Source organism: Rhinoderma darwinii, chromosome 3 (assembly GCF_050947455.1).
Source record: "Rhinoderma darwinii isolate aRhiDar2 chromosome 3, aRhiDar2.hap1, whole genome shotgun sequence".
NCBI lineage: Eukaryota > Metazoa > Chordata > Amphibia > Anura > Rhinodermatidae > Rhinoderma > Rhinoderma darwinii.
The window spans coordinates 394,825,309-394,853,157 of record NC_134689.1 but is presented as its reverse complement, the minus strand read 5'-3'; the positions used below and the strand labels follow the sequence as shown (position 1 = coordinate 394,853,157).

General features: G+C 41.2%; 1 protein-coding gene across 5 annotated transcripts in view; it reads right to left on the bottom strand.

Moving 5' to 3' along the window:
- Positions 1 to 27,849, bottom strand: part of PDE4A (phosphodiesterase 4A) — a 473,381-nt gene that overhangs the window by 21,352 nt on the left and 424,180 nt on the right. For 3 of the 5 annotated variants that reach the window (XM_075858970.1, XM_075858971.1, XM_075858969.1), the window contains 2 exons: positions 27,344 to 27,456; positions 802 to 895 (listed from right to left, as the gene is read on the bottom strand). In XM_075858970.1, coding sequence (XP_075715085.1) covers positions 802 to 895; positions 27,344 to 27,456 — 207 coding nt within the window. Of the gene's footprint in view, positions 1 to 801; positions 896 to 2,830; positions 2,921 to 24,010; positions 24,341 to 27,343; positions 27,457 to 27,849 lie in introns of those variants that run through there. The other 2 variants (XM_075858972.1, XM_075858973.1) reach the window with 2 other exon arrangements.

Below are 27,849 nucleotides of genomic sequence, written 5' to 3'. Positions count from 1 at the left end.
GTGAAAAGCAAAAGATAGGACATGTCCTATCTTTTGCAGCGGCTTTATAAGGCCCAGACACCTTCCCGTATAAAACGGGAAGGTGTCCGTGGACAATATTAGTGATTGGGTCCGTAATTACGGACCATAATTACGGTCTGGAATTACGGATGATTATACTTCAGCTTAGCTGCTTTGTCTATTGGAGTCTAAGGTAGTCAGAAATGTTCCTCGGATTTCAGCAGAGGCTCAGGCTGCTGTTCTTTCCCTGTCTGATGCTTTACACTTCAGCTCTGCTTCTGAAGTTTCAAGGACAGGTTCTAAAGCATTTAAACCATCAGTGATAAAAAGTCGATCATCAGGTAACGGTCAGATATGTAATGGGACAAAGCAGAAATATATATACAGGACAGGTGCCGGGTGAATATGGACACATGGATTACAGTCACACCTCACCCCCTGTCCCTGCACACTGTGAATCATGCTTGGGGCACTGAAGTCTTGTGGGGCCCTGATTGAGGAGCATATTTATCCAATGAGGAAGTATGCCCTGGCATCTGTCCAACCCAACTTTGCCAGGTAGTGATGAATGAGAGTTATGGACACCTACAAGTGTTCTCCACAGGTTTTCTGTAACTCTCATGCACCTTTGCACGACCACCGTAGGAAACGATCATTCATAGTTCCAAAAAACAGAAACGGGTCTGGTCTGACAGATGCACCTGATTTACAGATCATTGGTCGGGTCAGCTGAATTATCGACACACCTATGGTTGCTAGAAGTAGACCTGTAGAGGCCACATATTGAGAAGCGTTACTCACCGAGAAAGGTGTTGGAAATATATTCTGAGACCTGGTTCCCGGAACGGCTCATCTCAGACAAGTGGGACAGCTCACGGTTCAGCATTCTCTTGAACTGCGGGTAAAAGAATAAAGTGTTTAGATAAAGTGTGAGTGAAAAAAAAAACATATCCTTATAATATAATATAATATAATATACAGATGTAGCAGAGCTCAGCTGCTCAATGTAGTGTCCCCGAGTTGTCCAATGTAACAGATCTGAGTTTGTCATTCGTAGTAAGGCTGATGCCACGTTAAGTGTTGTTACATAGGACTGCTGGTAAAAACTTACCATTAGGCTGGATACACCCACCGCTTTTTGCTGAGCTTTTGCACGTTTTGTGACATTTTTAGGTTGTTTTTTTTTTTTTTTAGTGCGGCCAGATGTTACATTAAAGTCTATAGTGAAATATAAAATGCAGTACATAGAACTGTGTTTTGGTCTCAGCTGTTTTTGTTGTCTTTTTTTTTCTTCAAAACTTAGCATTCACTGGGTGTGGTGTTTTTCTGGTGGTTTTCGTGTGAATAAAGCCTATAAGGCCGAAAAATCTGCCTCAAAATCTGATTGACCTGCCTGCATTTTCTTGCTGCGGTTTTTGTGGTGTTTTTCACAGCGTTTTTGTCAGCAGCCATAGAGCGTCGCGGGCAAAAAAAAACCCACTATACCTGCTTCCCATTGATTTCAATGGGAGGTCAGAGGCGGAACCGCGGCAAGAAAGAGCATGACGCTTTTTTTTTTTTTTTTACAGCGAGCGGCTCAAAGCCACCGCAAAAAAAAAGCCTCTGTTTTGGACATTTTTTGGCGCGGTTTCCGACGCAGTTGTTCCAAAATCTGGAGTGGATCCAAAAAGAAGGAAAAGTATTAAAGGAAAGACTCCTACTTCTCTCTATTTTGTATCCACTCCTGTGTTTAGCTAAAAAAACAAAACGCGTATGGGCATTTCCATGCTTACAGTGTATAAAAAGTATAGTTGCCTGCATCTGTATCTACTTGGGTCAACATTTTTCATTACAATTTAAGATAATGTTACACTTTAAGTTTGGGGTAAACGTGGACTTTTGCCACGCCTTGCATCACTCGCGGTCGCACAGTGCCTTCCGTGGATTATATTGCAAAGCAGATGTGATTCCGCACTTTGCAATTGTGTAACTTACTATAGATTCGGAGTTGCAGCTGCAGTCGCTTTCTATAGGGTTCATGACAAATCATTCAATTTTCATTGACCTCCACAGGGTTAATAATAGTTCACTATCTTAAAGCACATAAAAGTGGCATCTTTTATTTAGTAGTATTTAGTAGTAGATAATTAAAAGGGTGATCATCTCCATATTAAAGAAATACATTTTCACTTTAGATGCGAGTCTGTCATTCGCTTCTACACAAGGAGAAGAGCTAATTTGCATACTCTTTCCCAGGAAGCATTGCGTATAACACCAGCTGGATCTCCACAAGTAAAACGAGTACCTTTCAAAATATAACTCCACATTGTTAAACATCCACACACAACCCAATTACATCATCGGGCTCGCCAGTACCTGGGATTTCCACCTTACTGTATCACCGGGGACACACAGCACAGGTAGTGTATATGCGGCATGGTGACGGCTGTGTAGTGTGAGATCTATTGCCATGCAGTGATACGCAACAATTACAATTGTATAATGCATTTCATAGAAAGAACAGATGTAATTCAGTGATTAATGATTGTGACTGCAGATTCTGAGGGACTCAATGAAGCTGCAGGTACAGTCACTTTCTATAGAGCTCAATGGAAAGCATGCAACTTCCATTGACCGCAACGTGGAGAATAATTGTTTTCCATCTCAAATCACATAAAATTGACATAATTTAAATTGCATTAAACCTCAGTACTTCGCTCTAGACAATTAAACGGGTTAATCCTTTTCACATTTTATGATCTTTGTCCAAAATGTGTGTCACGACCGATATGACCCCAGCCACACACCGTACAATTACAGAATTTGGCCCCCAAATGCCAAGAATTCCCACCTTGATGTATCCCCAGGACACAGAGCGCAGGTAGTTGATATCCGGCATGGTGACCGCTATGTAAAGTATGAGCTGAGCAGTAAGTTGTGATCACTTTGTCGCCGGTCGCCTCCTTCGTTACTCTTCTTATTACATTCCCAGAATTCTCAGTCAATCATCATCATCATCTCATCTGGTTCACCCCCGAGCCAATCTGAATTCATAGTGGTATAGACCCCCTCACCACCAGGTCTCATATCCCTTTCCAATTCTCACACTATCACTACGACTCGTGTCTCTCTCTTATATCGAACATCACAAGCAGTCTTTTTTTTCACTAAACCTCTCTTTGTGTTGTGTAATCTCTCTCTTTTCCTGCAGACCGTCTCTCTTATGTCTTGGACTCTCCCTTTTCTCTGTAAAGACACCTCTCTCTATCCTCACATACTAGTGACCCCAGTCTTTGTTGTTTCTATCACTTTCCTCAGACCCCAGTCTCCCTCTTTGAACTTGTAGAAAACCCTGTCTCTTTCCTCTTTCCCTTGTCTCTGTCTCTCTCTCTCTGTTCTCACAACCCCACCACCTCTGTCTCTTCCCTCTTCTCTGGAGAACTCTGTTCCTTTTCTCACACTCCTCTCCCCTCTTTCCCTCCCTTCCTCTTCACATGCCGGTCTGTCTTTCCCCCCCTAGACCCGTGTTTCCCTGTATGGACCGCTGCTTCCTTCCTCATTGTCACGTCTGCCTCCGCTTTCCACAGATCCCTGCTTTCCCTTTCTCTATGCAAAGATTACAGTTTCTTCCATAATTGTGAATCTCCTCCAGTTAAGGAAAAGTTGCAGTCTCTCTCCGTTCCAGAAATCTTCTGCTCTAGTATCTTGGATGACAGCGCTACGTTCCCAGATCAGTAGAGGTCTCAGATACGGGCGGATATAAAGTCCATTCATCCCAGTAATATTCTCAGAGTCTCTGCTCACAGTACACTAAACATTTCCAACTATGACTGCTCCCTCTATCTGACACAGCGGTCCTTGTTTTCCCACTCCCTCCTTGCTCCGCTCCTTGTGTCGCCTCCTCCCCTCCTAAAGAGTATCACATCTGCTGCACTCCTCTATAGGGTCACACAGAACGTGGGAAGATCTTGTCCTCCTCTACACAACCTACATCTTATACATGTGCAATTATACAACAATAAAAAACACAACCACACTGCACTCTATAATGATACCGAGTCTCTATACACTGATAATAATCGCACTGCACTGTATAATAGCGAGTATCTATACACTGATAATAATCACACTGCACTGTATAATAATACCGAGTATCTATACACTGATAATGATCACACTGCACTGTATAATAGTACTGAGTATATATACACTGATAATAATCACACTGCACTGTATAATAATACTGAGTATCTATACACTGATAATAATCACACTGCACTGTATAATAATACTGAGTATCTATACACTGATAATAATCACACTGCACTGTATAATACTGAGTATCTATACACTGATAATAATCACACTGCACTGTATAATAATACAGAGTATCTATACACTGATAATAATCACACTGCACTGTATAATAATACCGAGTATCTATACACTGATAATAATCACACTGCACTGTATAATAATACCGAGTATCTATACACTGATAATAATTACACTGCACTGTACTCAGTATTATTGTACTCGGTATTATTATACAGTGCAGTGTGATTATTATCAGTGTATAGATACTTGGTATTATTATACGGTGCAGTGTGATTATTATCAGTGTATAGATACTCAGTATTATTATACAGTGCAGTGTGATTATTATCAGTGTATAGATACTCGGTATTATTATACAGTGCAGTGTGATTATTATTAGTGTATAGATACTCGGTATTATTATACAGTTCAGTGTGATCATCAGTGTATATATACTCGGTATTATTATCTATACACTGATGATCACAATAATCACACTGCACTGTATAAGAATACTGAGTATCTATACACTGCTAATAATCACACTGCACTGTATAATAATACTGAGTATCTATACACTGATAATAATCACACTGCACTGTATAATACTGAGTATCTATACACTGATAATAATCACACTGCACTGTATAATAATACTGAGTATCTATACACTGATAATAATCACACTGCACTGTATAATAATACCGAGTATCTATACACTAATAATCACACTGCACTGTATAATAATACCGAGTATCTATACACTGATCATAATCACACTGCACTGTATAATAATATCGAGTAACTATACACTGATAATTATCACACTGCACTGTATAATAATACCGAGTATCTATACACTGATAATAATCACACTGCACTGTATAATAATACCGAGTATCTACACACGGATAATAATCACACTGCACTGTATAATGATACTGAGTATCTATACACTGATAATAATCACACGCACTGTATAATAATACCGAGTATTTATACGCTGATAATAATCACACTGCACCGTATAATAATACCAAGTATCTATACACTGATAATAATCACACTGCACTGTATAATAATACCGAGTATCTACACACGGATAATAATCACACTGCACTGTATAATGATACCGAGTATCTATACACTGATAATAATCACACGCACTGTATAATAATACCGAGTATTTATACGCTGATAATAATCACACTGCACCGTATAATAATACCAAGTATCTATACACTGATAATAATCACACGCACTGTATAATAATACCGAGTATTTATACGCTGATAATAATCACACTGCACCGTATAATAATACCAAGTATCTATACACTGATAATAATCACACGCACTGTATAATAATACCGAGTATTTATACGCTGATAATAATCACACTGCACCGTATAATAATACCAAGTATCTATACACTGATAATAATCACACTGCACTGTATAATAATACCGAGTATCTACACACGGATAATAATCACACTGCACTGTATAATGATACTGAGTATCTATACACTGATAATAATCACACGCACTGTATAATAATACCGAGTATTTATACGCTGATAATAATCACACTGCACCGTATAATAATACCAAGTATCTATACACTGATAATAATCACACGCACTGTATAATAATACCGAGTATTTATACGCTGATAATAATCACACTGCACCGTATAATAATACCAAGTATCTATACACTGATAATAATCACACTGCACTGTATAATGATACCGAGTATCTATACACTGATAATAATCACACTGCACTGTATAATAATACCGAGTATCTATACACTGATAATAATCACACTGCACTGTATAATAATACCGAGTATCTATACACTGATAATAATCACACTGCACTGTATAATAATACAGAGTATCTATACACTGATAATAATCACACTGCACTGTATAATGATACTGAGTATCTATACACTGATAATAATCACACTGCACTGTATAATAATACTGAGTATCTATACACTGATAATTATCACACTGCACTGTATAATAATACCGAGTATCTATACACTGATAATAATCACACTGCACTGTATAATGATACTGAGTATCTATACACTGATAATAATCACACTGCACTGTATAATAATACTGAGTATCTGTACACTGATAATAATCACACTGCACTGTATAATAATACCGAGTATCTACACACGGATAATAATCACACTGCACTGTATAATGATACTGAGTATATATACACTGATAATAATCACACTGCACCGTATAATAATACCAAGTATCTATACACTGATAATAATCACACTGCACTGTATAATGATACTGAGTATATATACACTGATAATAATCACACTGCACTGTATAATAATACCGAGTACAATAATACTGTGCAGTGTGATTATTATCAGTGTATAGATACTCAGTATCATTATACAGTGCAGTGTGATTATTATCAGTGTATAGATACTTGGTATTATTATACAGTGCAGTGTGATTATTATCAGTGTATAGATACTCGGTATTATTATACAGTGCAGTGTGATTATTAACAGTGTATAGATACTCGGTATCATTATACAGTGCAGTGTGATTATTATCAGTGTATAGATACTCAGTATTATTATACAGTGCAGTGTGATTATTATCAGTGAATCGATACTTGGTATTATTATACAGTGCAGTGTGATTATTATCAGTGTATAGATACTCGGTATTATTATACAGTGCAGTGTGATTATTATCAGTGTATAGATACTCTGTATTATTATATAATGCAGTCTGATTATCAGTGTATAGATACTTGGTATTATTATACAGTGTAGTGTGATTATTATCAGTGTATAGATACTCGGTATTATTATACAGTGCAGTGTGATTATTATCAGTGTATATATACTCAGTATTATTATACAGTGAAGTGTGATTATTATCAGTGTATAGATACTCGGTATTATTATACAGTGCAGTGTGATTATTATCAGTGTATAGATACTCGGTATTATTATACAGTGCAGTGTGATTATTATCAGTGTATAGATACTCAGTATCATTATACAGTGTAGTGTGATTATTATCAGTGTATAGATACTCAGTATCATTATACAGTGCAGTGTGATTATTATCAGTGTATAGATACTCGGTATTATTATACAGTGCAGTGTGATTATTATCAGTGTATAGATACTCGGTATTATTATACAGTGCAGTGTGATTATTATCAGTGTATAGATACTCGGTATTATTATACAGTGCAGTGTGATTATTATCAGTGTATAGATACTCGGTATTATTATACAGTGCAGTGTGATCATTATCAGTGTATATATACTCGGTATTATTATACAGTGCAGTGTGATCATTATCAGTGTATATATACTCGGTATTATTATACAGTGCAGTGTGATTATTATCAGTGTATAGATACTCGGTATTATTATACAGTGCAGTGTGATTATTATCAGTGTATAGATCCTCGGTATTATTATACAGTGCAGTGTGATTATTATCAGTGTATAGATACTCGGTATTATTATACAGTGCAGAGTGATCATTATCAGTGTATAGATACTCAGTATTATTATACAGTGTAGTGTGATTATTATCAGTGTATAGATACTCGGTATTATTATACAGTGCAGTGTGATTATTATCAGTGTATAGATACTCAGTATTATTATACAGTGCAGTGTGATTATTATCAGTGTATAGATACTCGGTATTATTATACAGTGCAGTGTGATTATTATCAGTGTATAGATACTCAGTATTATTATACAGTGCAGTGTGATTATTATCAGTGTATAGATACTCGGTATTATTATACAGTGCAGTGTGATTATTATCAGTGTATAGATACTCAGTATTATTATACAGTGCAGTGTGATTATTATCAGTGTCATCATTTTTTACGGAGTTCACCGTTCGGGTTAAATAACGTTATATTGTAACAGTTAAAACTTTTATGGAAGCAGCGATACCAGTTATGTGCTTTTTTTTTTTTTTTTTTTACATTGCGATTGTGTGAAAATGGGAATTACTTTTTTTTATTTAACTAAAGTTTTTTAATATATATAAAAAATTATATATTTTTTTTTATTAGACACACTAGGGGACTTGCACCCGAGATCGTTGGATTACTTGCATGATACACTGCAATACTAATGTATTGCAGTATATCATGATAATAACAGACTCCTACATGGAGTACAAAGATGGCAGACCTGGGGCGCATCATTAGGCCCCCAGGCTGTCATGCCAACCATCGGCACCCTGTGATCGCAGATGCAACGTCACAGGGGGCCGCCCCCTGTTTCTACCAGCTTAAATGCCACCGTCACTTGACCGCAGCATCTAAGGGGATAAACAAGCCGGATCCCACTCATTACACTTACAGCTGACATACTCGTTCCATGGAGCGGGCTCAGCCCATTAGCCCGCTCCATATTCCCCCAACAAGGCCTCCACTATATAGAGATAGATAGATAGATAGATAGATAGATAGATAGTCGGGAGGGGGTTAAATACTCATCTGCACAGACCCTTTTCATATGCTCTATTGGGGCATATGGACGTCATAGGAGGGGAGTCAGAGGGGAGCCACTAACAAGCTCTCCATTTAAATGGCCGCATGTAATACTACATTTCACGTGTAGTGGTCATTGCAGGGAGTATGAGCTCTCATATTAACCCCTTGAAGTCTAGTCGTGTTTTCGTTTTTTTTTTTCATCCACACCAAAGAGCCATAACTTTTTTATTTTATACCACAAGTGTGCTGGAAAACTGAAAGAAAAAAAAAGCTTTGTAGGGTGGAATTGGAAAAAACTGCGAACTGCGATTTTTCGTTTGTACGGCTTTCACTCTGCGATAAAAATGACAACTTAACTTTATTTTAATGGTCAATACAATTACGGTGATTCCAAATTTATATCGTTTTTTTAGCTTTTACAAAGAAAAAACTATTATTTGTTAAAATATCAAATGTGTTTTTTGTTGCCTTATTCTGGGAGCCATAACATTATTTATCCCGTCGATTGAGCAGTGTGAGGGCTTATTGTGTGTGGGACGAGCTGGCCTTTCTTTTGTACCATTTTCTGGTGCATACGACATTTTGATCACTTTTTAGTACATTTTGCTCTATAGCTAAGGCTAAGTTCACATCTCGTTTTGTGCACATGTTTGTGGTATACGACGACGTATACGTTTTTAAAGTTATAAAACCGTATGCATTTTTAACATGCTTACTTATAAAAATGTATACTTTTTTGTTCTTTAGCAAAATCAAACTTTGTAAAGTCAAGATTTCCCATATATGTTGACAAAAACGTCTAAGTTTTACGTATGCAAACGTAGGGTTTAATATTGCATACGTCGTCATTGACTTCAATACTAATAAAAACGTATACGTTTTGGAAAAGTACTGAAAAGCGTAGTAGACTACGCTTTTCAGGACATGGAAAAAAAAAAAAGATACAACGTAAGCAAACAAAACGTATGCACAAACTACACCATTAGGGCGTCCGTCCTGACCATAGAAGTCCATGTGCACGTCAGACCTACAGTAAAAACGAGATGTGAACTTAGCCTTAGGTGACCAAAAAACAGCAATTCTGCAGTTAATTTTTTTTATTTGCTTTTTTTACGCCAATTTTTTAAATATTCTAATAGATCGGACTTTTACGGACGCAGCAATACTAGTTACGTTACGTTGTTTTTTTTGCATTACTTTAAAGGAAAAATTGAAAAAGGAAATTTTTTAAACATTTAATATTTTTTTATACACTACTAAAAACTTTATTCAACTATTTTGTTATAAAAAATAGGGGACTTGAACCTGCAAGACTTAATAGGAGCTGAAAGATGGAGGCCCCAGGCAGTCATGACAACCATCAACCCCCCCCCCCTTCGATCACGTTGCAGGGTGGCTGATGGGCTGTCAGAGGGGCCACCCCCTCTTTTTGAGGGCTTAGATGCTACTGACAATGGCAGCTAAGTGGTTAATCGGCCAGGATCAGAGTCCTCTCTGATCCTGGCCATAAGTGGGAGGTGTCAGCTGTAAAACACAGCTGACACCCACAGTGTATGGAGCAGGAGCAGCCTGTGAACCCGCTGCATATTTCAACCCCCACAACATGACATACAGTGTCGCCACAGTGCGTCAAGGGGTTAAAAAGAGGTCTGCTGCGGGGAGTCGACCCTTTTAATTGGAGATGGCAACACTGAGCTTCAAAAAGCTGCTGGCCTAAGACACCAAAACACACACCATCCATGCTGTGAAGCAGGATGGTGGCATTAACATATGGGAAAGTGTCTCTGCAGCAGGCCCTGAACGTTCTCGTGAAAGTAGAGAGTAAAAGCAATAACTACAGGGAAAACCTGCTGCAGTCTGTATGACAACTTGGGAGTAGACTCATTTTCCAGACCTCGAATAGAAAATACAGAAGAATGGCTATCACACAATAATGTTAAATGGACTGGACAAGTCAGAGTTCAGCCCTACACCCAACCGAATATTGTCCCCATACAACTAAACCCTAAGACCACGTTCAGACGTAGCAGAAGAAATTCTTGGCCGGTTTTGCTGTAGATTATAATGGGAATTCACTGCAGAAATCGGCAGCATGCTCACATTTCCGTGTAGGATTGCTCCGCTTTGTGAGAATCGGGTTTTAAAGTCCCATCCACATGTGTAGTACTGTAAATTGCCACAGATTTTCTCTGAATGTGGCCTTAGGCCCAGTTCACACAGAGTTTTTTGGCGAAGATTTTGACGCAGAAGCCACATTGGAATCCGTGCCAAAAAACGGTCGAAATCAGAGGCGTTTTTTTCCCCGGGCAGCTTTTAGTCGCTCACGGGGAAAAGAAAGCGCCATGTCCTTTCTTGCCACGGCTCCGCCTCTGACCTCCCATTGAAATCAATGGGAAGCAGAAATAGCGTTTTTTCACTGCGTTTTTTTTGCCTGCGGTACTCTAAAAACGCAGCGGCAAAACAACGCAGGCAGGTCAAAATCTACATTGAGGCATTTTGTTTCTGCCTGCAAAATACTCTGTGTGAACTAGGCCTTACAGAATGAACAGTTTTGCAAAGAATAACGTGGAAAGTTGCAGTGTCCGTATATGCAAAGATGATTCTAGTAAATACTGACTAGAAGGGGGTAAATATTTATTCATTCCATTATTTCGGATTGGATAATCTAATAGATGTAGAGACTTCCTTTCACATTATAAAGTCTTTTCTATGTTGATTGATGTCAAAAACATGAAAAAGTCCAAGTGGAGGAAAAGTACTGTATAAGGCCACACATACAGGAGTTGTCCCATCAGGACAATCCCCTTCAGTGCGGCAGCTACCCTTACGTTGAGCGGATGACTGGGGCTATGACTGGTTAACCCCCACCCCCAAGATGTCCACTTCTCCTATTGAAGTACATAGATGAGCATGTAATACATGGTTAGGTCAAGTTCTCCGGAGCCTGCTCTTTTTTTTTTTGTGTAGCTATTGTTGATAGAGTAGGGTTCCTTATTAGGTCCATTAATAGGGAAATTGGACTTTGGATGTGCTGATGGGACAACTCTTGTAAAAGAGAAAATCCTGAAAATTTTGTTTTGCCTGGACTATTTAGAGTCTGGGTTCTCCGTCTCGAATAAGTGTAGCCAGGGCCGGCGTCAGCACCCGGCGAACCTGGGCAAGTGCCGGGACCCACTCGGCCGGCGGTTGCTTTACTCTGCAGTCATGGCTCCTCCAGGAGCAGAATCCCAGGCCAAATTCTCTAGCCTGAGATTCCGCTCCCAGAGGGAGTCCCTGTCCATATATGGACAGTGATGTCAGGGGCCCCTCCTAGACTGGAATAAGTGGCCTGAGCGTTGATGATGCTCTGGACAAGGATTCCGCTCCTAGAGAAGCCCCTGACGTCACCTTCCATATATGGACAGAGATGTCCGGGGCTCCCCCAGGAGCGCAATCCCCAGCCAGAGCATTACCGACACGCTTGCCAGGGATTCCACTCCTACAGGGAGCCTTTGTCTAGGAGGGAATACCCCTCAGAGCGTTGCCGACACTCTGGCCGGAAATTCCGCTCCTAGAGGGAGCCCCTGACGTCCCGGCCCATATATGGACAGTGACATCAGGGACTCCTCCAGGATTCCACTCCTATTGGGAGCCCCAATGGCTATCTACAAGGTGGGATGTGTGTGTGTCACTATCTACAAGAGAGTGTTTGTGTGTGTGTGTGTGTGTGTGTGTGTGTGTGTGTGTGTGTGTGTGTGTGTGGCACTATCTAAAAGGGGGTGTGTGGCACTATATATATGAGGGAACAAACAGGGAGCCTTATATCTATATGGGGCAAACAATGCAGTTTTACTGCCACCGTGAGTTCACCTGCATAGGAGCCAAATAAGTCTGTGTTGCCCAAGACAGGGGCATAGCTAGGGGCGGCAGGTGGGGCATGTGCCCCGGGCGCAACTTAGAGGGGGGCACAACTTAGAGGGGGGGCGCCAGCGCTACACCCTCCTGCAAAATAATTTAACCTGCGTCTATAGGACACAGGTACAATTAGAAGCAATGAATGGCCAGGTACGTTCCGTGCCCGGCCATTCAGCGCCTTTCTACAAGTGAAGTGGCGCAATACTTTGCGCCGCTTGCGTCATTGAAAGGCGCTGAATGACAGGGAAAGTTATTCTGCCCTGCCATCAGCGCGTTTCATAGACGCTTTGTTTAACCCCAGGAGACCTGCGCAAAAGAGAGCAGGTCTCTATTGCTGCCAGACGGCGTGGGAACTGGATTAAGGTGAGTTTGAATAGTTTGTTATGTTATCGTAATAAGTGTGGCATTATCTACAGGGGGAGGGCTTTTTCTACAGGTGGGCTATATATAGGGATGGGCTATCTGTGGAGCACTATATACAGGGGTGGGCTATATCTACAGGGGGGCTATATACGGGGGTGGGCTATCTGTGGAGCATTATATACAGGGGTGGGCTATATCTAGAGGGGGGCTATATACCGGGGTCGGCTATCTGTGGAGCACTATATACAGGGGTGGGCTATATACAGGGGTGGGCTATCTATGGAGCACTATATACAGGGGTGGACTATATCTACAGGGGGGCTATATACGGGGGTGGGCTATCTGTGGAGCATTATAAACAGGGGTGGGCTATATCTACAGGGGACTATATACAGGGGTGGGCTATCTATGGAGCACTATATACAGGAGTGGGCTATATCTACAGGGGGGGCTATATATAGGGATGGGCTATCTGTGGAGCACTATATACAGGGGTGGGCTATATCTACAGGGGGCTATATATAGGGTTGGGCTATCTATGGAGCACTATATACAGGGGTGGGCTATATCTACAGGGGTGCTATATACGGGGGTGGGCTATCTGTGGAGCATTATATACATGGGTGGGCTATATCTACAGTGGGGCTATATACAGGGGTGGGCTATCTATGGAGCACTATATACAGGAGTGGGCTATATCTACAGGGGGGGCTATATATAGGGATGGGCTATCTGTGGAGCACTATATACAGGGGTGGGCTATATCTACAGGGGGGCTATATATAGGGTTGGGCTATCTATGGAGCACTATATACAGGGGTGGGCTATATCTACAGGGGTGCTATATACGGGGGTGGGCTATCTGTGGAGCATTATATACATGGGTGGGCTATATCTACAGTGGGGCTATATACAGGGGTGGGCTATCTATGGAGCACTATATACAGGAGTGGGCTATATCTACAGGGGGGGCTATATATAGGGATGGGCTATCTGTGGAGCACTATATACAGGGGTGGGCTATATCTACAGGGGGGCTATATATAGGGTTGGGCTATCTATGGAGCACTATATACAGGGGTGTACTATATCTACAGGGGGGCTATATACAGGGGTGGGCTATCTATGGAGCACTATATACAGGGGTGTACTATATCTACAGGAGGGCTATATACAGGGGTGGGCTATCTGGAGCACAATATACAGGGGTGTGCTATATTTACAGGGGGCTATATACAGGGGTGGGCTATCTGTGGAGCACTATATACAGGGGTGTGCTATATCTACAGGGGGCTATATACAGGGGTGGGCTGTCTGTGGAGCACTATATACAGGGGTGTGCTATATCTACAGGGGGCTATATACAGGGGTGGGCTATCTGTAGAGCACTATAGGGGGAACTATTTGTGGACACTATATACAGGGGTGGGCTATATTGGGGCCCTATCTACAGGGGCTCTATGGGGCACTATCTACAGGGGGCTCTATGGACACCACCATCTACAGGGGGCACGGTGTGTGTGGGGGACACAGTGTATGGTGCTATTATAATTAGAGGTGCAGTGTATGGCGCTATTATATTTAGGGGCGTAGTGTGTGGTATAATGAGAGCTTTATCTTTGTTTATAGGTGTAGAAATGTTTTGAAAAGTGAAAACCGTAAGACATCTGAGCGGCATAATGCCGAAATGGGCTGTGACCGGGAGAAGTCATCATAGAGGTCTGGATCGGATGAAGAAAAAGAACTAGAATCTGAGACGTCACCTGTAAGTCACTTAATGTAAATGTTTATTCTGCCTCTAATCAGTACTATAATCACTGTATGATCTGCAGCGAGATGATGGGTGGTATGATTATGATATGATTTATTTTTTGTGAAACAGCAACTCCCAGCATATCCTTACCATTGTTCGGTCATGCTGGGAGCTGGAAACAAATGAGTGCAAACCTATACGGCAGGGGTTGCACTAAATTGAGCTGTATTTGTTCTGGTGTTGTATTTATGTACTGTGCACTACTCTGGTGTTGTGTATAGAACTATATTGCTTGTAAAATGTTTTTATGCTCGCGTTACATAAAAAGAAACGTGGAAAAGAAATGACACGTCATTGATTGGTAGAGAAAACAAACACGGCGAGGGGGAAGGAGATGTCGGGAAAGAGGTTGGGGGGGGGGGGGCCAAACTAAATCTTTGCCCCGGGAGCTGGAGAACCTAGCTACGCCTCTGCCCAAGGGCCCACATAAACCTGGAGCCGGCCCTGCGTGTACCACAGGGGGTACACACCACATCTCTAGGACGAAAGTACAATGCTCTCATGCTGTACAGTTTATAGGTGCAGCACAGCGTATGATCGTAGCCGTGTTGTCATTTATTTTAGTAGCGGGTGCTTAGCCTCGAAGCCTGTAAACCTTTGACATAGTTTTCTTTTTTATATACACTACCGTTCAAAAGTTTAGGGTCACTTAGAAATTTCCTTATTTTTGCAAGAAAAGCAGTTTTTTTTCAATGAAGAGAACATTAAATTAATCAGAAATACACTCTATACATTGTTTTTGTTTTTTTTTTGTTTTTTTTAAACTCGTTTTATTGAAAGAATTGTACAATACAAATGTCCATAGTACATAACAGAAAATAAACACATTTATGTAGTCATACAAATTTTGAACACAGATGCATAGTGGCTATGGTGGTATTTAACATGTCATAACCTAATAGATCACATAGTTAACCCTCAGTAATAACATAATAACATCCCAGCGGGCAAAATACTTTTCCAGGCCAATTTGAGTTATTTTAGACAAAATATAGAAATTCTATAAGTAACCAATCATGCAATATCCGCCCTCCTCAAGGTTGCAGCAACTGGTCAATCAGGTCTGTGAATCTATGCGGAGTATACAGGGTACACGATGAATCGCACCAAATCTGCCATATTTTATAAAATTTACCAATACACCCTCTTTTCTTATATAATACTCGCTCATATGGAATAATGGAATTGATCAACGATTTCCATTTCGTCACTCTAGGAGGTCTCTGATCCATCCACCGAAGTGCGATGGTTTTCCTTGCCATGAACAATACTTCTTGCAATAGAATACGCATGTGGAATGGCCACTGATCTTCAGGCAGTACCCCAAATAGACAGATCTTGGGTGAAAAGGGGATCGGCTGCTTCACCACTTCCTCAACCACTTTCAACACCTCCCCCCAAAAGGAGGCCACCACTGGACAATCCCAGATCATATGCCAGAAATCAGATCTGGGAAAACGGCACCTGTGGCATTCAGTGCTAGGATATCTGCCCATTCTATGCAATCTCACCGGCGTGAGGTAACTCTGATGAACTATAGCTAATTGGATCATTTTGTTATTTGCCGCCGGCGATACAGACATAGGAGATTAAAGTACATCCTCCCATTCCTCCCCTGTCAGATCTGGTATCAGGCTCTCCCATTTATCTTTTACCGGTAACTTGACATTGGCCAGTTTAGCTTGTATAAGGGCCGTGTAGACAGTCGAGATCAGCCCCCGGGGGCCCTGTGATCTAAAAACACCAATCAGAGGGAATCGTGAGAATTCGTGGTCTGACCTAGGGTATTGACTTGCGAGAGCATGTCGCAGCTGCAGATATCTATAGAAGCTTTTTCTAGGGATTTGGAAGTCCTCTTGTATTTGCACAAAGGATTTAATGACATTATCCGTATACACATCCCCGATTCTACGCACCTCAAAGCCACCCCAGAAAGGGGGGGCCTGCCCCTCCATTAGATGTGAAAGAAGGGGATTATCCCATAGTGGCATGTCCACCTGTATATCTGCATATGCATAAATTTGTTTGGCAGCCGTCCATGCCTGCACTGCCACCTTGTGGATTGGGAGCATTTCTTTATAAGTTCCCGGGAAGCTTTCTAGCACTGGCCAAAGGTGTGTTAGATGCAAATATGTAGCGAGGTGCTGTTCCCTCATTGGTAACGGGTCCGGCCCTGTCCATAGCTGTAGATACCTCAACTGCCCAGCTAGATAGTACATAAACAGGTGCGGCAGTGCCATTCCTCCCTCCTGTTTAGGTCTCTGCAGAGTAGCCAAGCTAAGTTTGGATCTGTTGGATCCCCATATAAAAGCCGGGAATAATGCATGTAGGGATTTAAAAAAGGCCTTATATACTGGTACGGCTGCGTGCTCCAGAACATACAGACATTTTGGCAGAATAACCATTTTAATTAAATTTACGCGGCCCGTCACTGCCAGTGGAAGTGCCCCCCACACCTTGAATTTGAGCTTAATATAATCTAACAGAGGCAATATATTGGTAATTCGATCCTGCCTATGGTCTCGGTTTATGATAATACCCAGATATTTAAATGACGACACCACCTGAAAACCGTGCTCAGCATCCGCCCACCCCACTTCCTTCAAAGGCATGAAAAATTATTTGTTCCAATTAACACGTAGGCCAGAAAATCTACCGAATTGGTTCAGGATTTCAATAGCTAGCCCCAAGTTGTCCTTCGGGTATGACATATACAATATCACGTCATCAGCGTACAAACTAATCCTCTCCTCTCGTCCTCCCACCACTATTCCCCGATATTCTGGGTGCGTTCTGACACGTATCGCCAACACTCTATATACATTGTTAATGTGCTAAATGACTATTCTAGCTGCAAACATCTGGTTTTTAATGCAATATCTACTTAGGTGTATAGAGGCCCATTTCCAGCAACCATCACTCCAGTGTTCTAATGGTACATTGTGTTTGCTAACTGTGTTAGAAGGCTAATGGATGATTAGAAAACACTTGAAAACCCTTGTGCAATTATGTTAGCACCACTGTAAACAGTTTTGCTGTTTAGAGGAGCTATAAAACTGACCTTCCTTTGAGCTAGTTGAGAATCTGGAGCATTACATTTTTGGGTTCAATAAAACTGTCAAAATGGCTAGAAAAAGAGAGCTTTCAAGTGAAACTCGACAGTCTATTCATAATCTTAGAAACGAAGGCTATTCCATGCGAGAAATTGCCAAGAAACTGAAGATTTCCTACAACGGTGTGTACTACTCCCTTCAGAGGACAGCACACACAGGCTCTAACCAGAGTAGAAAGAGAAGTGGGAGGCCCCGCTGCACAACTGAGCAACAAGACAAATACATTAGAGTCTCTAGTTTGAGAAATAGACGCCTCACAGGTCCTCAACTGGCAGCTTCATGAAATAGTACCCGCAAAACGCCAGTGTCAACGTCTACAGTGAAGAGGCGACTCCGGGATGCTGGCCTTCAGGGCAGAGTGGCAAAGAAAAAGCCATATCTGAGACTGGCTAGCTAATAAAAGGAAAAGATTAATATGGGCAAAAGCACACAGACAGAGGTAGATTGGAAAAAAAGTGTTATGGACAGACGAATCGAAGTTTGAGGTGTTTGGATCACACAGAAGAACATTTGTGAGACGCAGAATAACTGAAAAGATGCTGGAAGAGTGCCTGACGCCATCTGTCAAGCATGGTGGAGGTAATGTGATGGTCTGGGGTTGCTTTGGTGCTGGTAAAGTGGGAGATTTGTACAAGGTAAAAGGGATTTTGAATAAGGAAAGCTATCACTCCATTTTGCAAAGCCATGCCATACCCTGTGGACAGCGCTTGATTGGAGCCAATTTCATCCTACAACAGGACAATGACCCAAAGCACACCTCCAAATTATGCAAGAACTATTTAGGGAAGAAGCAGGCAGCTGGTATTCTATCTGTAATGGAGTGGCCAGCGCAGTCACCAGATCTCAACCCCATAGACCTGTTGTGGCAGCAGCTTGACCGTATGGTACGCAAGAAGTGCCCATCAAGCCAATCCAACTTGTGGGAGGGGCTTCTGGAAGCATGGGGTGAAATTTCTCCCGATTACCTCAGCAAATTAACAGCTAGAATGCCAACGGTCTGCAATGCTGTAATTGCTGCAAATGGAGCATTCCAAGACGAAAGCAAAGTTTGAAGGAGAAAATTATTATTTCAAATAAAAATCATTATTTCTAACCTTGTCAAATGTCTTGACTATATTTTCTAGTCATTTTGCAACTCATTTGATAACTATAAGTGTGAGTTTTCATGGAAAACACAAAATTGTCTAGGTGACCCCAAACTTTTGAACGGTAGTGTACATAAAATTATGCATCAGTGCGTTTGGTGCAACTTCTTTAATACATTTTATTAAAAATTATCTTTACTTTTTGAGATACAGCTGCTTTGTATCCTGTATAGAAAGCAGCTGTATCGTTCGCTAAGACCTGAATCTGTCAGGTCAGCGGGACTGACGGGTTCAGTGACAGCGGGACAGATCCACCTGTAATTGATCATGTCTAAATTATGAACTTAGATGTGATCGATAGCAGCTCGATCCTGTGTATCAGAGACACGCAGTACCCGCTGTCACTGAGCCCGTCAGTCCCACTGACCTGACAGATTCATGTCTCAGCGCACGATATAGTTGCTCTGTATACACGATACAAAGCAGCTGTATCGCAAAAAGTAAAAATAAATTTAACTAAAATGTATTTAGGAAGTTGCACCAATCACACTGATGCACAATTTTATTAAAAAACAAACAAAAAAAAACCAAAAAACAATGATGACAAAGTTTGTATATAGCCTCTGAGACCTTAATGTGCATAAATATTCACCTCCTGAAAGTCAATACTTCGTGGAGCCATTGCGGCAATCACATATACAAGTCTCTTGGGGTTATGTCTCTATTAGCTGAGCACATATAGACACTGGGATTCTTGTCCACTGCCCGGCAAAACTGCTTCAACTCCTTCAGGTGTAGAGCGTCTTCAATTCATGACACAGATTCTCAATTGTATTGAGGTCTGGGCTCAGACTCGGCCATTCTAAGACATTTAACAGTTTCCCTTTACACCCCGCCAGTGTAGGTTTGGCAGTATGTTTAGGGTCATACTGCTGGAAGGTGAATCTCTATCCTAGTCTCAAATCCCTTGCAGACTGAAACCGATTTTCCTCAAGAATTGCCCTGTATTTACTGGCATCCATCATTCCTACAACCCTGACCAGTTTTCCAGTCCCTGCCCCCACAACACGATGCTGCCACCACCACCACCACGACCATGCTTCACTATGGGAATGGTGTTCTTGGGATGATGGAAAGTATTGGGTTTGCATCACACAGTGTTTCCCATGATGGCCAAAAAGTTAAATTATACTCTCATCGTACCAGAGAACCTTCTTCCATGTGTTTGGAGAGTCTGCCACATGCTATTTGGCCAACTCAATACGTGTTCTCTTATGTTTTTCTTTAAGTAATGCCTTTTTTCTGGCCACTCTTCCATGAGGCCCCTCTCTGTGGAGTGTTCGGCTTATAGTGGTCCTATGGACAGATCCTTCTATCTCCGCTCTGGATCTTTGAACATCCTTCAGTGTTATCGTTGGTCTTTGTTGTATCTCTGGTTATTGCCCTCCTTGCCCACTGTTAGTTTTGGTGGACGGCTTGTCTGGTCAGGTTTGTAGTTGTGCCATATTCTTTCCATTTTCTTATAATTGATTTAAAGGCGCTCTGCGCGATGTTCAAAGTTTAAGAGGTAATGTATTTATTTTTTATAACCCAATCCTGGTCTATACTTCTCCAAATCTTTGTCTCTGACCTGTTTGGAGAGCTCCTTGGTCTTCATGTTGCTTAGTGATGTTGCGGACTTCGGGGCCTCTCAGGACAGGTATTTATACGGACATCATGTGACTGATCATGTGACACTGATTGCACCCAGGGGGACTGTATTTAACAAATTATGTGACTTCTAAAGTTAATTGGTTTGACCAGATCTTATTTAGGGGTTTCATAGCAAAAGGGGTGAATACTTATGCACTCACAACTTTTCAGTTTTTAGGGGTTTTTTTGTGTTTGTTTTTTAAATCTACTGTAATAATATGACTATTTTGTCAGGTCCACTACATAAAATCAACTTTACAATCCATTTTAATTCAAGGTTGTAATGCAGCAAAACAGGAAAAACACCAAGGGGTGAATACTTTTGCAAGACACTGTACTATGAGAACCTCTTTATTGTAAAAGAAAATACATTTCTAGAGGAAATTAATTAAGTGAAAAGAGTAAAGGGTTAATAAAAGGTGGATAGATACAACCACAGAATTCATTCACATTCCTTCATCAAGTTTGAAGGACCTAAACAAAATACTATTCTTAGGAATATCTATAGGAAAGAAAAGATGAAGAAAGAAGACGAGAATGAAGAAGAAGACAAAGAAGATGATAAAGGAAGCAGAAAGCAAAAAAAGAAGAAAAAGATGGAAATGAAGAAATAATTTTGAGGTGGAGGAAAAAGAAAGAAGATGACAATAAGAGAAAGTAGAAAAGTAGAAGACAAAGAACAACAAGTAGAAGGGGGGGGAAGACGGAGGAGAAAAGTAAAAGACAGACAGGAGAAGAGTAAGAAAAAGACAGACAGGAGAAGAGGAAAAGACAGACAGGAGAAGAGTAAGAAAAAGTCAGGAGAAGAGTAAAAGACAGACAGGTGAAGAGTAAAAGTCAGGAGAAGAGTAAAAGACAGACCGGAGAAGAGTAAAAGACAGACAGGAGAAGAGTAAGAAAAAGACAGACAGGAGAAGAGGAAAAGACAGACAGGAGAAGAGTAAAAGACAGACCGGAGAAGAGTAAAAGACAGACCGGAGAAGAGTAAAAGACAGACCGGAGAAGAGTAAAAGACAGACCGGAGAAGAGTAAAAGACAGACCGGAGAAGAGTAAAAGACAGACCGGAGAAGAGTAAAAGACAGACCGGAGAAGAGTAAAAGACAGACCGGAGAAGAGGAAAAGACAGACCGGAGAAGAGTAAGAAAAAGTCAGGAGAAGAGGAAAAAGTCAGGAGTAGGGGGGAAAAAGACAGAAAAAGAGGAAAAAAAGTGAGAGGAGAAGAGGGGAAAAAAAAAAAAAAGACAGGACAAAAGGAAAGAAAGGCAAAGGAGCAGAGAAGAAAAAAGAAACAAGAATTAAAAGAAATCATATCAATCAGATAAAAAGTTCTGAGTAGTTTTACTGCACTCTCATTGACAGAAGGTGACCTTGCTTCTTAGTCAACGTCATCTTGCTCATGGCCATAGTGGCCTCATTGAGCTGCACTCATTGCACCTTATTTATCAAAACGGTCTCAGAAAACGTTGTCTTGTTCTACCTAGTAACCAAATACTATTTAGCTTTAATTACTAAACTACTCTGGAAAAAAAAGGAAGCGTGGACTGATAGGCTCACAACTTCTCCTGATCGTTGTATCAAGTAGAGTAAATGTATCACTCACTATGTTCATTCCAACACCTAGTGAAGTTACACCCAACGACAAAACCTCCAAAAACACCATTTTCAAAAATGTAGAATCTGCTTCCAACGAAAATAAAAAAAATTACAGGCTAGATCAATTAAAGATCATATAACCAACCCTCACGTAGGTAATAAAATAAATAATGTAATATGCTGTAGAGCAGAATTTGTGGAGGCCATCACCTAGACCCGAACGTTAAGCAGGCCTTGCGGCCTCTTCACTATGGAAGATGACACAGCGCCATCTATGTCTGTGTGGCTGCGTCTGGAAATGCAGCTCAGCCCATACAAGTGAGTAGAGGTGGGGTGCATTACCAGACACAGCAGCATGAATGACGGAGGACCTATGTTAGATACAGAGATGAAGGGGACGAAGAACCCAAGCGAGCACAATGGCCCCTTTGTTTGGACCTTCACCCTACGGATAGACCATCAAAACTATATCCAGGTAAATTCTTTTAAAATAATCATGAGCTGATAGGGACATAGTCACACTTTGTAACATACTAGGTGTTCAAATTTGGGCCTTGAGTGCAGATCTTCAGGACTGTGTCGTAAAGGTGCTACGTAGGAACTTACGTGGGCTTTCCTAGTCCACGGACCCGCGGCCTGTAAACAAAAACATTAGGGTCTGTAGTCATAGTCCCTATGGTGAAGGCTCAACTACTACATACAATATTCTACAAAATGGCAGAATGACTATAAACACAATAGGAGCATATTTCCCAATGATTAAACATTGCTGATAATACAAGTGGATTATATAGGCGAGTACTGTACAGATTTTTCTAGTATATAGTAAATAGTGGCGCAAGTCTTCTCCTATCTTCCAGGCATTGTTTACATTCAGTGACATGTCCAAGGTCACAAGAAGCTGACACTGGGATTTAAACCACGGTTTGCAGCAAGTGGCAGGTCGACACAGTATATATGCTATACGTTGTATAAAAGGGACTCACAATGTGGATCAGAGACCCGAGTCAAAGCATGACAGATATACACTAGTGTTGATGCTAAAAATCAAGGATGGGCTCCTGGTTTCGGCCTCTTAGGGCTGAACTGCACTCCCTGACTGGTGCCCCAAAGGCTGATCACGGGCTAGAAAATACAAGATGACCTAATGCAACATGTGCCCTTTAAGATGTAATCATGGACTATGTAGATTATAAGATAAAAATATAAGAACTGCTTCTTTTCATCTCCACACAGGAGGCTATGTATGGACTGGATATGTACAAACCACTCTGGATGTATCCCATACATCCTATACATAGTGACCACCTATATGGATATATAGAGTGCAAATAAGCAGACTTTAGTGGAGCACCGGTTCCCAAGGTCAATAAGATAGCTTTATTTACTATAAACCATGGAGCCCATATAATGCCACATATAATGCCCCAAAACAGTGTCGGCAGCAATGCCGTGGGTTGAGCCCATATTTAGCCCATTACTTAATTTCCCAACATTTCAGTGATGTCACTAGTTCAAAAGCAGCCCATAGGTTGCCTTGGCTATTGCTCCTGACCACAACATGACGAGCAGTAGACCTGTCCGAGCAGTAGAAGACAATACATATCAATAACATTTATATCATTGTTACCTGGTCCCACCATCCAACCAGCCAAGGTCTGGAGCATGTCTCACAGAAGAAATCTACTAGGGGCATTTTTCAATCCTAGATGGATATATCCGAAGGAATCCAGTCTGCAGGACCAAGTTGGAAAAGACGAGGCCAACCGCGAAAATGTCCACAATCCACAAACAGGCAAAGTATTCCAAAAATTTGTATATCCTTATTTAATTTGTAGATCAAAATGTTTATTTCCAGAGATATTCTCAATCCCCAAATCATCAGGAGGAACTAAAGAGTAATTAAAAAAGAAAAAAAATCTCCAACTTTCATAATCCTCAAAAAAAGCAGAAAAATAAAAACAAAATGTAAAAAAGAAAAAAAATTGCAAATGGGAAAAATTCTAAAACAATGATATCCTTTAGTGTTTCCAGTAAGAGATTTCGATTTACTTGAAATTTTCCAGTCCATGAAGTTGAGTGAAATTTCCAAAATAAAATAAAAAATATCTGTTTTACAAATTTTTTTTTTTTCGATTTAATTATTCCATTTAAAAATGTAAATTTGCAGAAAGCAAACACAGAAGATGATGGATGTAGTTTGAGGACACCTGTCTCCTTGCCCTATAGTTGGCTGCTGTTGCTTGGTTTTACAGCAAGCTTAAAGATGTTAGGTGGTACAAAAACTGTGGGGGGTCAAATCCCCGAATCATTAGAGGTCACATAGGACCGAGTGTCCATCACTTGTCTCAGGGGAGATCTTAGCCATGTGGGAGGTAGACAAGAGACTGTTGGTATTTTCCTTCTCCCCCTCCATAGAATTCGACAGTCCCAAAGACAAAATTCTTGTGACCCTTACGGGCCCTTAAGGTATGAAGAAAGGGGCATCACATGACACCCCACCATGAGTCAACCTTAATAATTGGAAAAAAAAAATTGTATACACATCCGAAATGCAGCTAGGCCGGTGATTTTAACCCATCACTACCAAGATGTGAGGAGAAAGAAATCCTGCAGCTTCTCTTATTTTATTTGTGGGTTACATCTTTAAAGCCTTTAGCAATTGCCCTGTGCCCCCTCCCGCCCCCCACCCCTTTTCGTCCTCTTCTTCTTCCTCCGTGTCTCGATGTGGGGGGAAGGAAAATAAGTCAGTGTTTCGGAGGGCCTAAGAAACTGCAAGATAAGGCCTCTTCCTGCATCCTTAAGGGGAAAAGAGGAGGTAGCATATTATCGCAGCATCCTTCCTGGGTACCAAATCCGAGCTGCAGCCTGGGTGGATGGAGGTGACAGAACACTAGCACATGGATGGTGAAAACAATGATGAGCAGTAGGAAGGTGGCCGTCTTCCTCTCTAGGCTGGAGATGCCTCCTGTAGGGCCGTTTGTCTGCTAATATCTTCCGTTATTCGTACATCTAGCATACTGCAGTAGGCAGGGATGTGATGTAGAATGGTAAGGGAGGGGAGGAGAGGGAAGGGAAGGGGAGGGAGCGGAGAGCGGCAGCCGTGCTTCTAGGCATGACATTCTCACAATCAGACAGTGCAGGGAATCTCATTTCCTTTAAGAAAAGCCCTTTTATGATTTAGGATTAGGTTCACTATTGACCACAGTAAAAGTAATGAAACGTGCCAGGTATTACGGGCACTAGGATGATAATTGACAATATTACCAGCTCATTCGGGGAGGAGGACAGAGGGATTTGTTTACCTGGCACCTCACATTCACTAGTCTATGGAAAAGACGTCTTATGATCAGTCACCTCTAGTGACAATCACTGTGATCACAGTCACCTCTAGTGACAATCACAATGATTACGTACTTGGACAAAAAAAGTTGATCTCCCCGGGTGATCGACTCTTCCAGAAGATCGCCTAATATTATTACTCATCACGTTGGGCACGTTGTTGCTCAGGAACATTTGCATCCATATTTATTTAATCTATACCTATGAATATACAACCGCAAACTGAAGTGTACAGGACTGGCTCAGTGGCTAAGGGGGATGGCTTTGACAGCAACTCGAAGATTGCCATGTCAATTCAATGTCAGCTACCTATGACCTTGGTACCTCAATCCGCCTGCTGCTCTCTAGCCTAAGTGTCCCGAAGAAAAACACTGGTCTATACTTATTATTCAAGTTACGGCAGTTTTGGGAGGAAATGGGACGTGTGACAAATTTGCGACCATCTTTCGCTCGTGAAATTTGGAAAAGTTATGGGAAAAGTGGGTATGCTCTCCAAGGAGGCCAGATTTAGTTAGAAAGATAGGTAAAGATGGAAAATAAATATTAGTTCAGCCGCAGACCTTATGGACAGTGAGGACCATCCTACCCTTTCGTCGTACTGGAAGGACGAGTTAACTCGCCTCAACCAAGATAGTCCCTGTATACCCCCCCTCACCTATGTGTGTAATTCTGCAGAATTTAGAAGTTTTAAGACTTGACATTATTACATGAGAAACGCTTTCCTCACCCTCCAAAAACACATTGAGTGCTAGACCATGGCTAACTGGAAACGTGAACTTCCCATCATGCCCTGAGGGAAATGCCACACTACTTCATAACCCTCTACATCGACAATTCACCAATGAATTATCTGAAAAGGTTTGGTCAGAAAATCCAAACCAAAAACAACACCACAGAATTCACAAGCGGGCACTACACAAAAGCCTATTATACGAAAACTAAGTATATACATCTACAGTATCATACAGCTCAGTAGTAGAAGGAAAAATCAATATGACCCTAAAGAACCTAATAATTCTCCAGACACACATATTAAGAACAACAAAGGTCCCACTGAACCAAAACAGTGCACTCCACCCCCAGCGATCAGCTGAATCAGTAAAAGAGACCTGACAGCAAGTGTTTCAATCCCCTGCAGCACTACCACAGGGGAAATTAAGAATTACACCGTTTCTATTGAAATCAATAGACTGTTTGTTTAATGCACAGACATACCTGGTCCTCCAGAGTCAGGCAGGCACTTCATAGCCACTCTGTGCTCTGGTTTATAGGGGGACTTAGAGTCCCTTTACAGGGGGCATTTGAAAATAGGTTTCTTAAACCAGAGAACCCCTTTGATTCAGATTGGGGTCACCACTGTGTGTATGAATCCGTTTCACATTTAGCCTAGGGCTAACAGGTCAATTTTGGTAGCGCGTCCAAAGATCACTGTGTGGTGCTTCATACATCCCAGTAATTTTAGTGAATGTGGTCGCGTCCAGCAAGTTGCCGCATCGGTCGCAAAAAAATCAGATGTTTTTTGGATTTCTCACCAATGTCAGGTCTCTATTCCCAGGGCTAGGGCCCAGTAATCATACACAACCACAGCAGATAAAACCAAGAGCCTGAACCTGTCTCTTACCTTGTTGGAAGCCATTTCACTGACGGAGCGATAGGTCTGTACGGTCTCCAGCTGATCTAGACACCAATCTAGTTCTTCTAACGTCTCTTTGGCTAGCTGCTGATAAGTCTCCTCTGTCGAAAAAGAGATGGCAAAGAGTCAGGTATGAAAAGCATACATAAATGTCAATTATATAAATAGTATAGAAGAGGTCTCCGTCTTGTGTCAGGCTGTCAGCCTTAACCCCAATTTCATAGAGTAGATATAGAATTAATCTACATAAAAAATTAGTAACTATGCAAATACATTGTATCACTTATCTTGTACTGATCCTGAGTTACAGCCTGTTTTATACTTCAGAGCTGCATTCACAATTCTTCAGAGGCTTTAGAGACGAGGCCTCATTCCCTGCTGGCTCAATGTCTGCTTTGATGATTTGCATTCTGGGAAGTCTTTACAGTAATCAGATATAGGAAACACTAACTGTCTCACTGAATGATAGAAGATCTGGTAAACTGCTAGGGGTG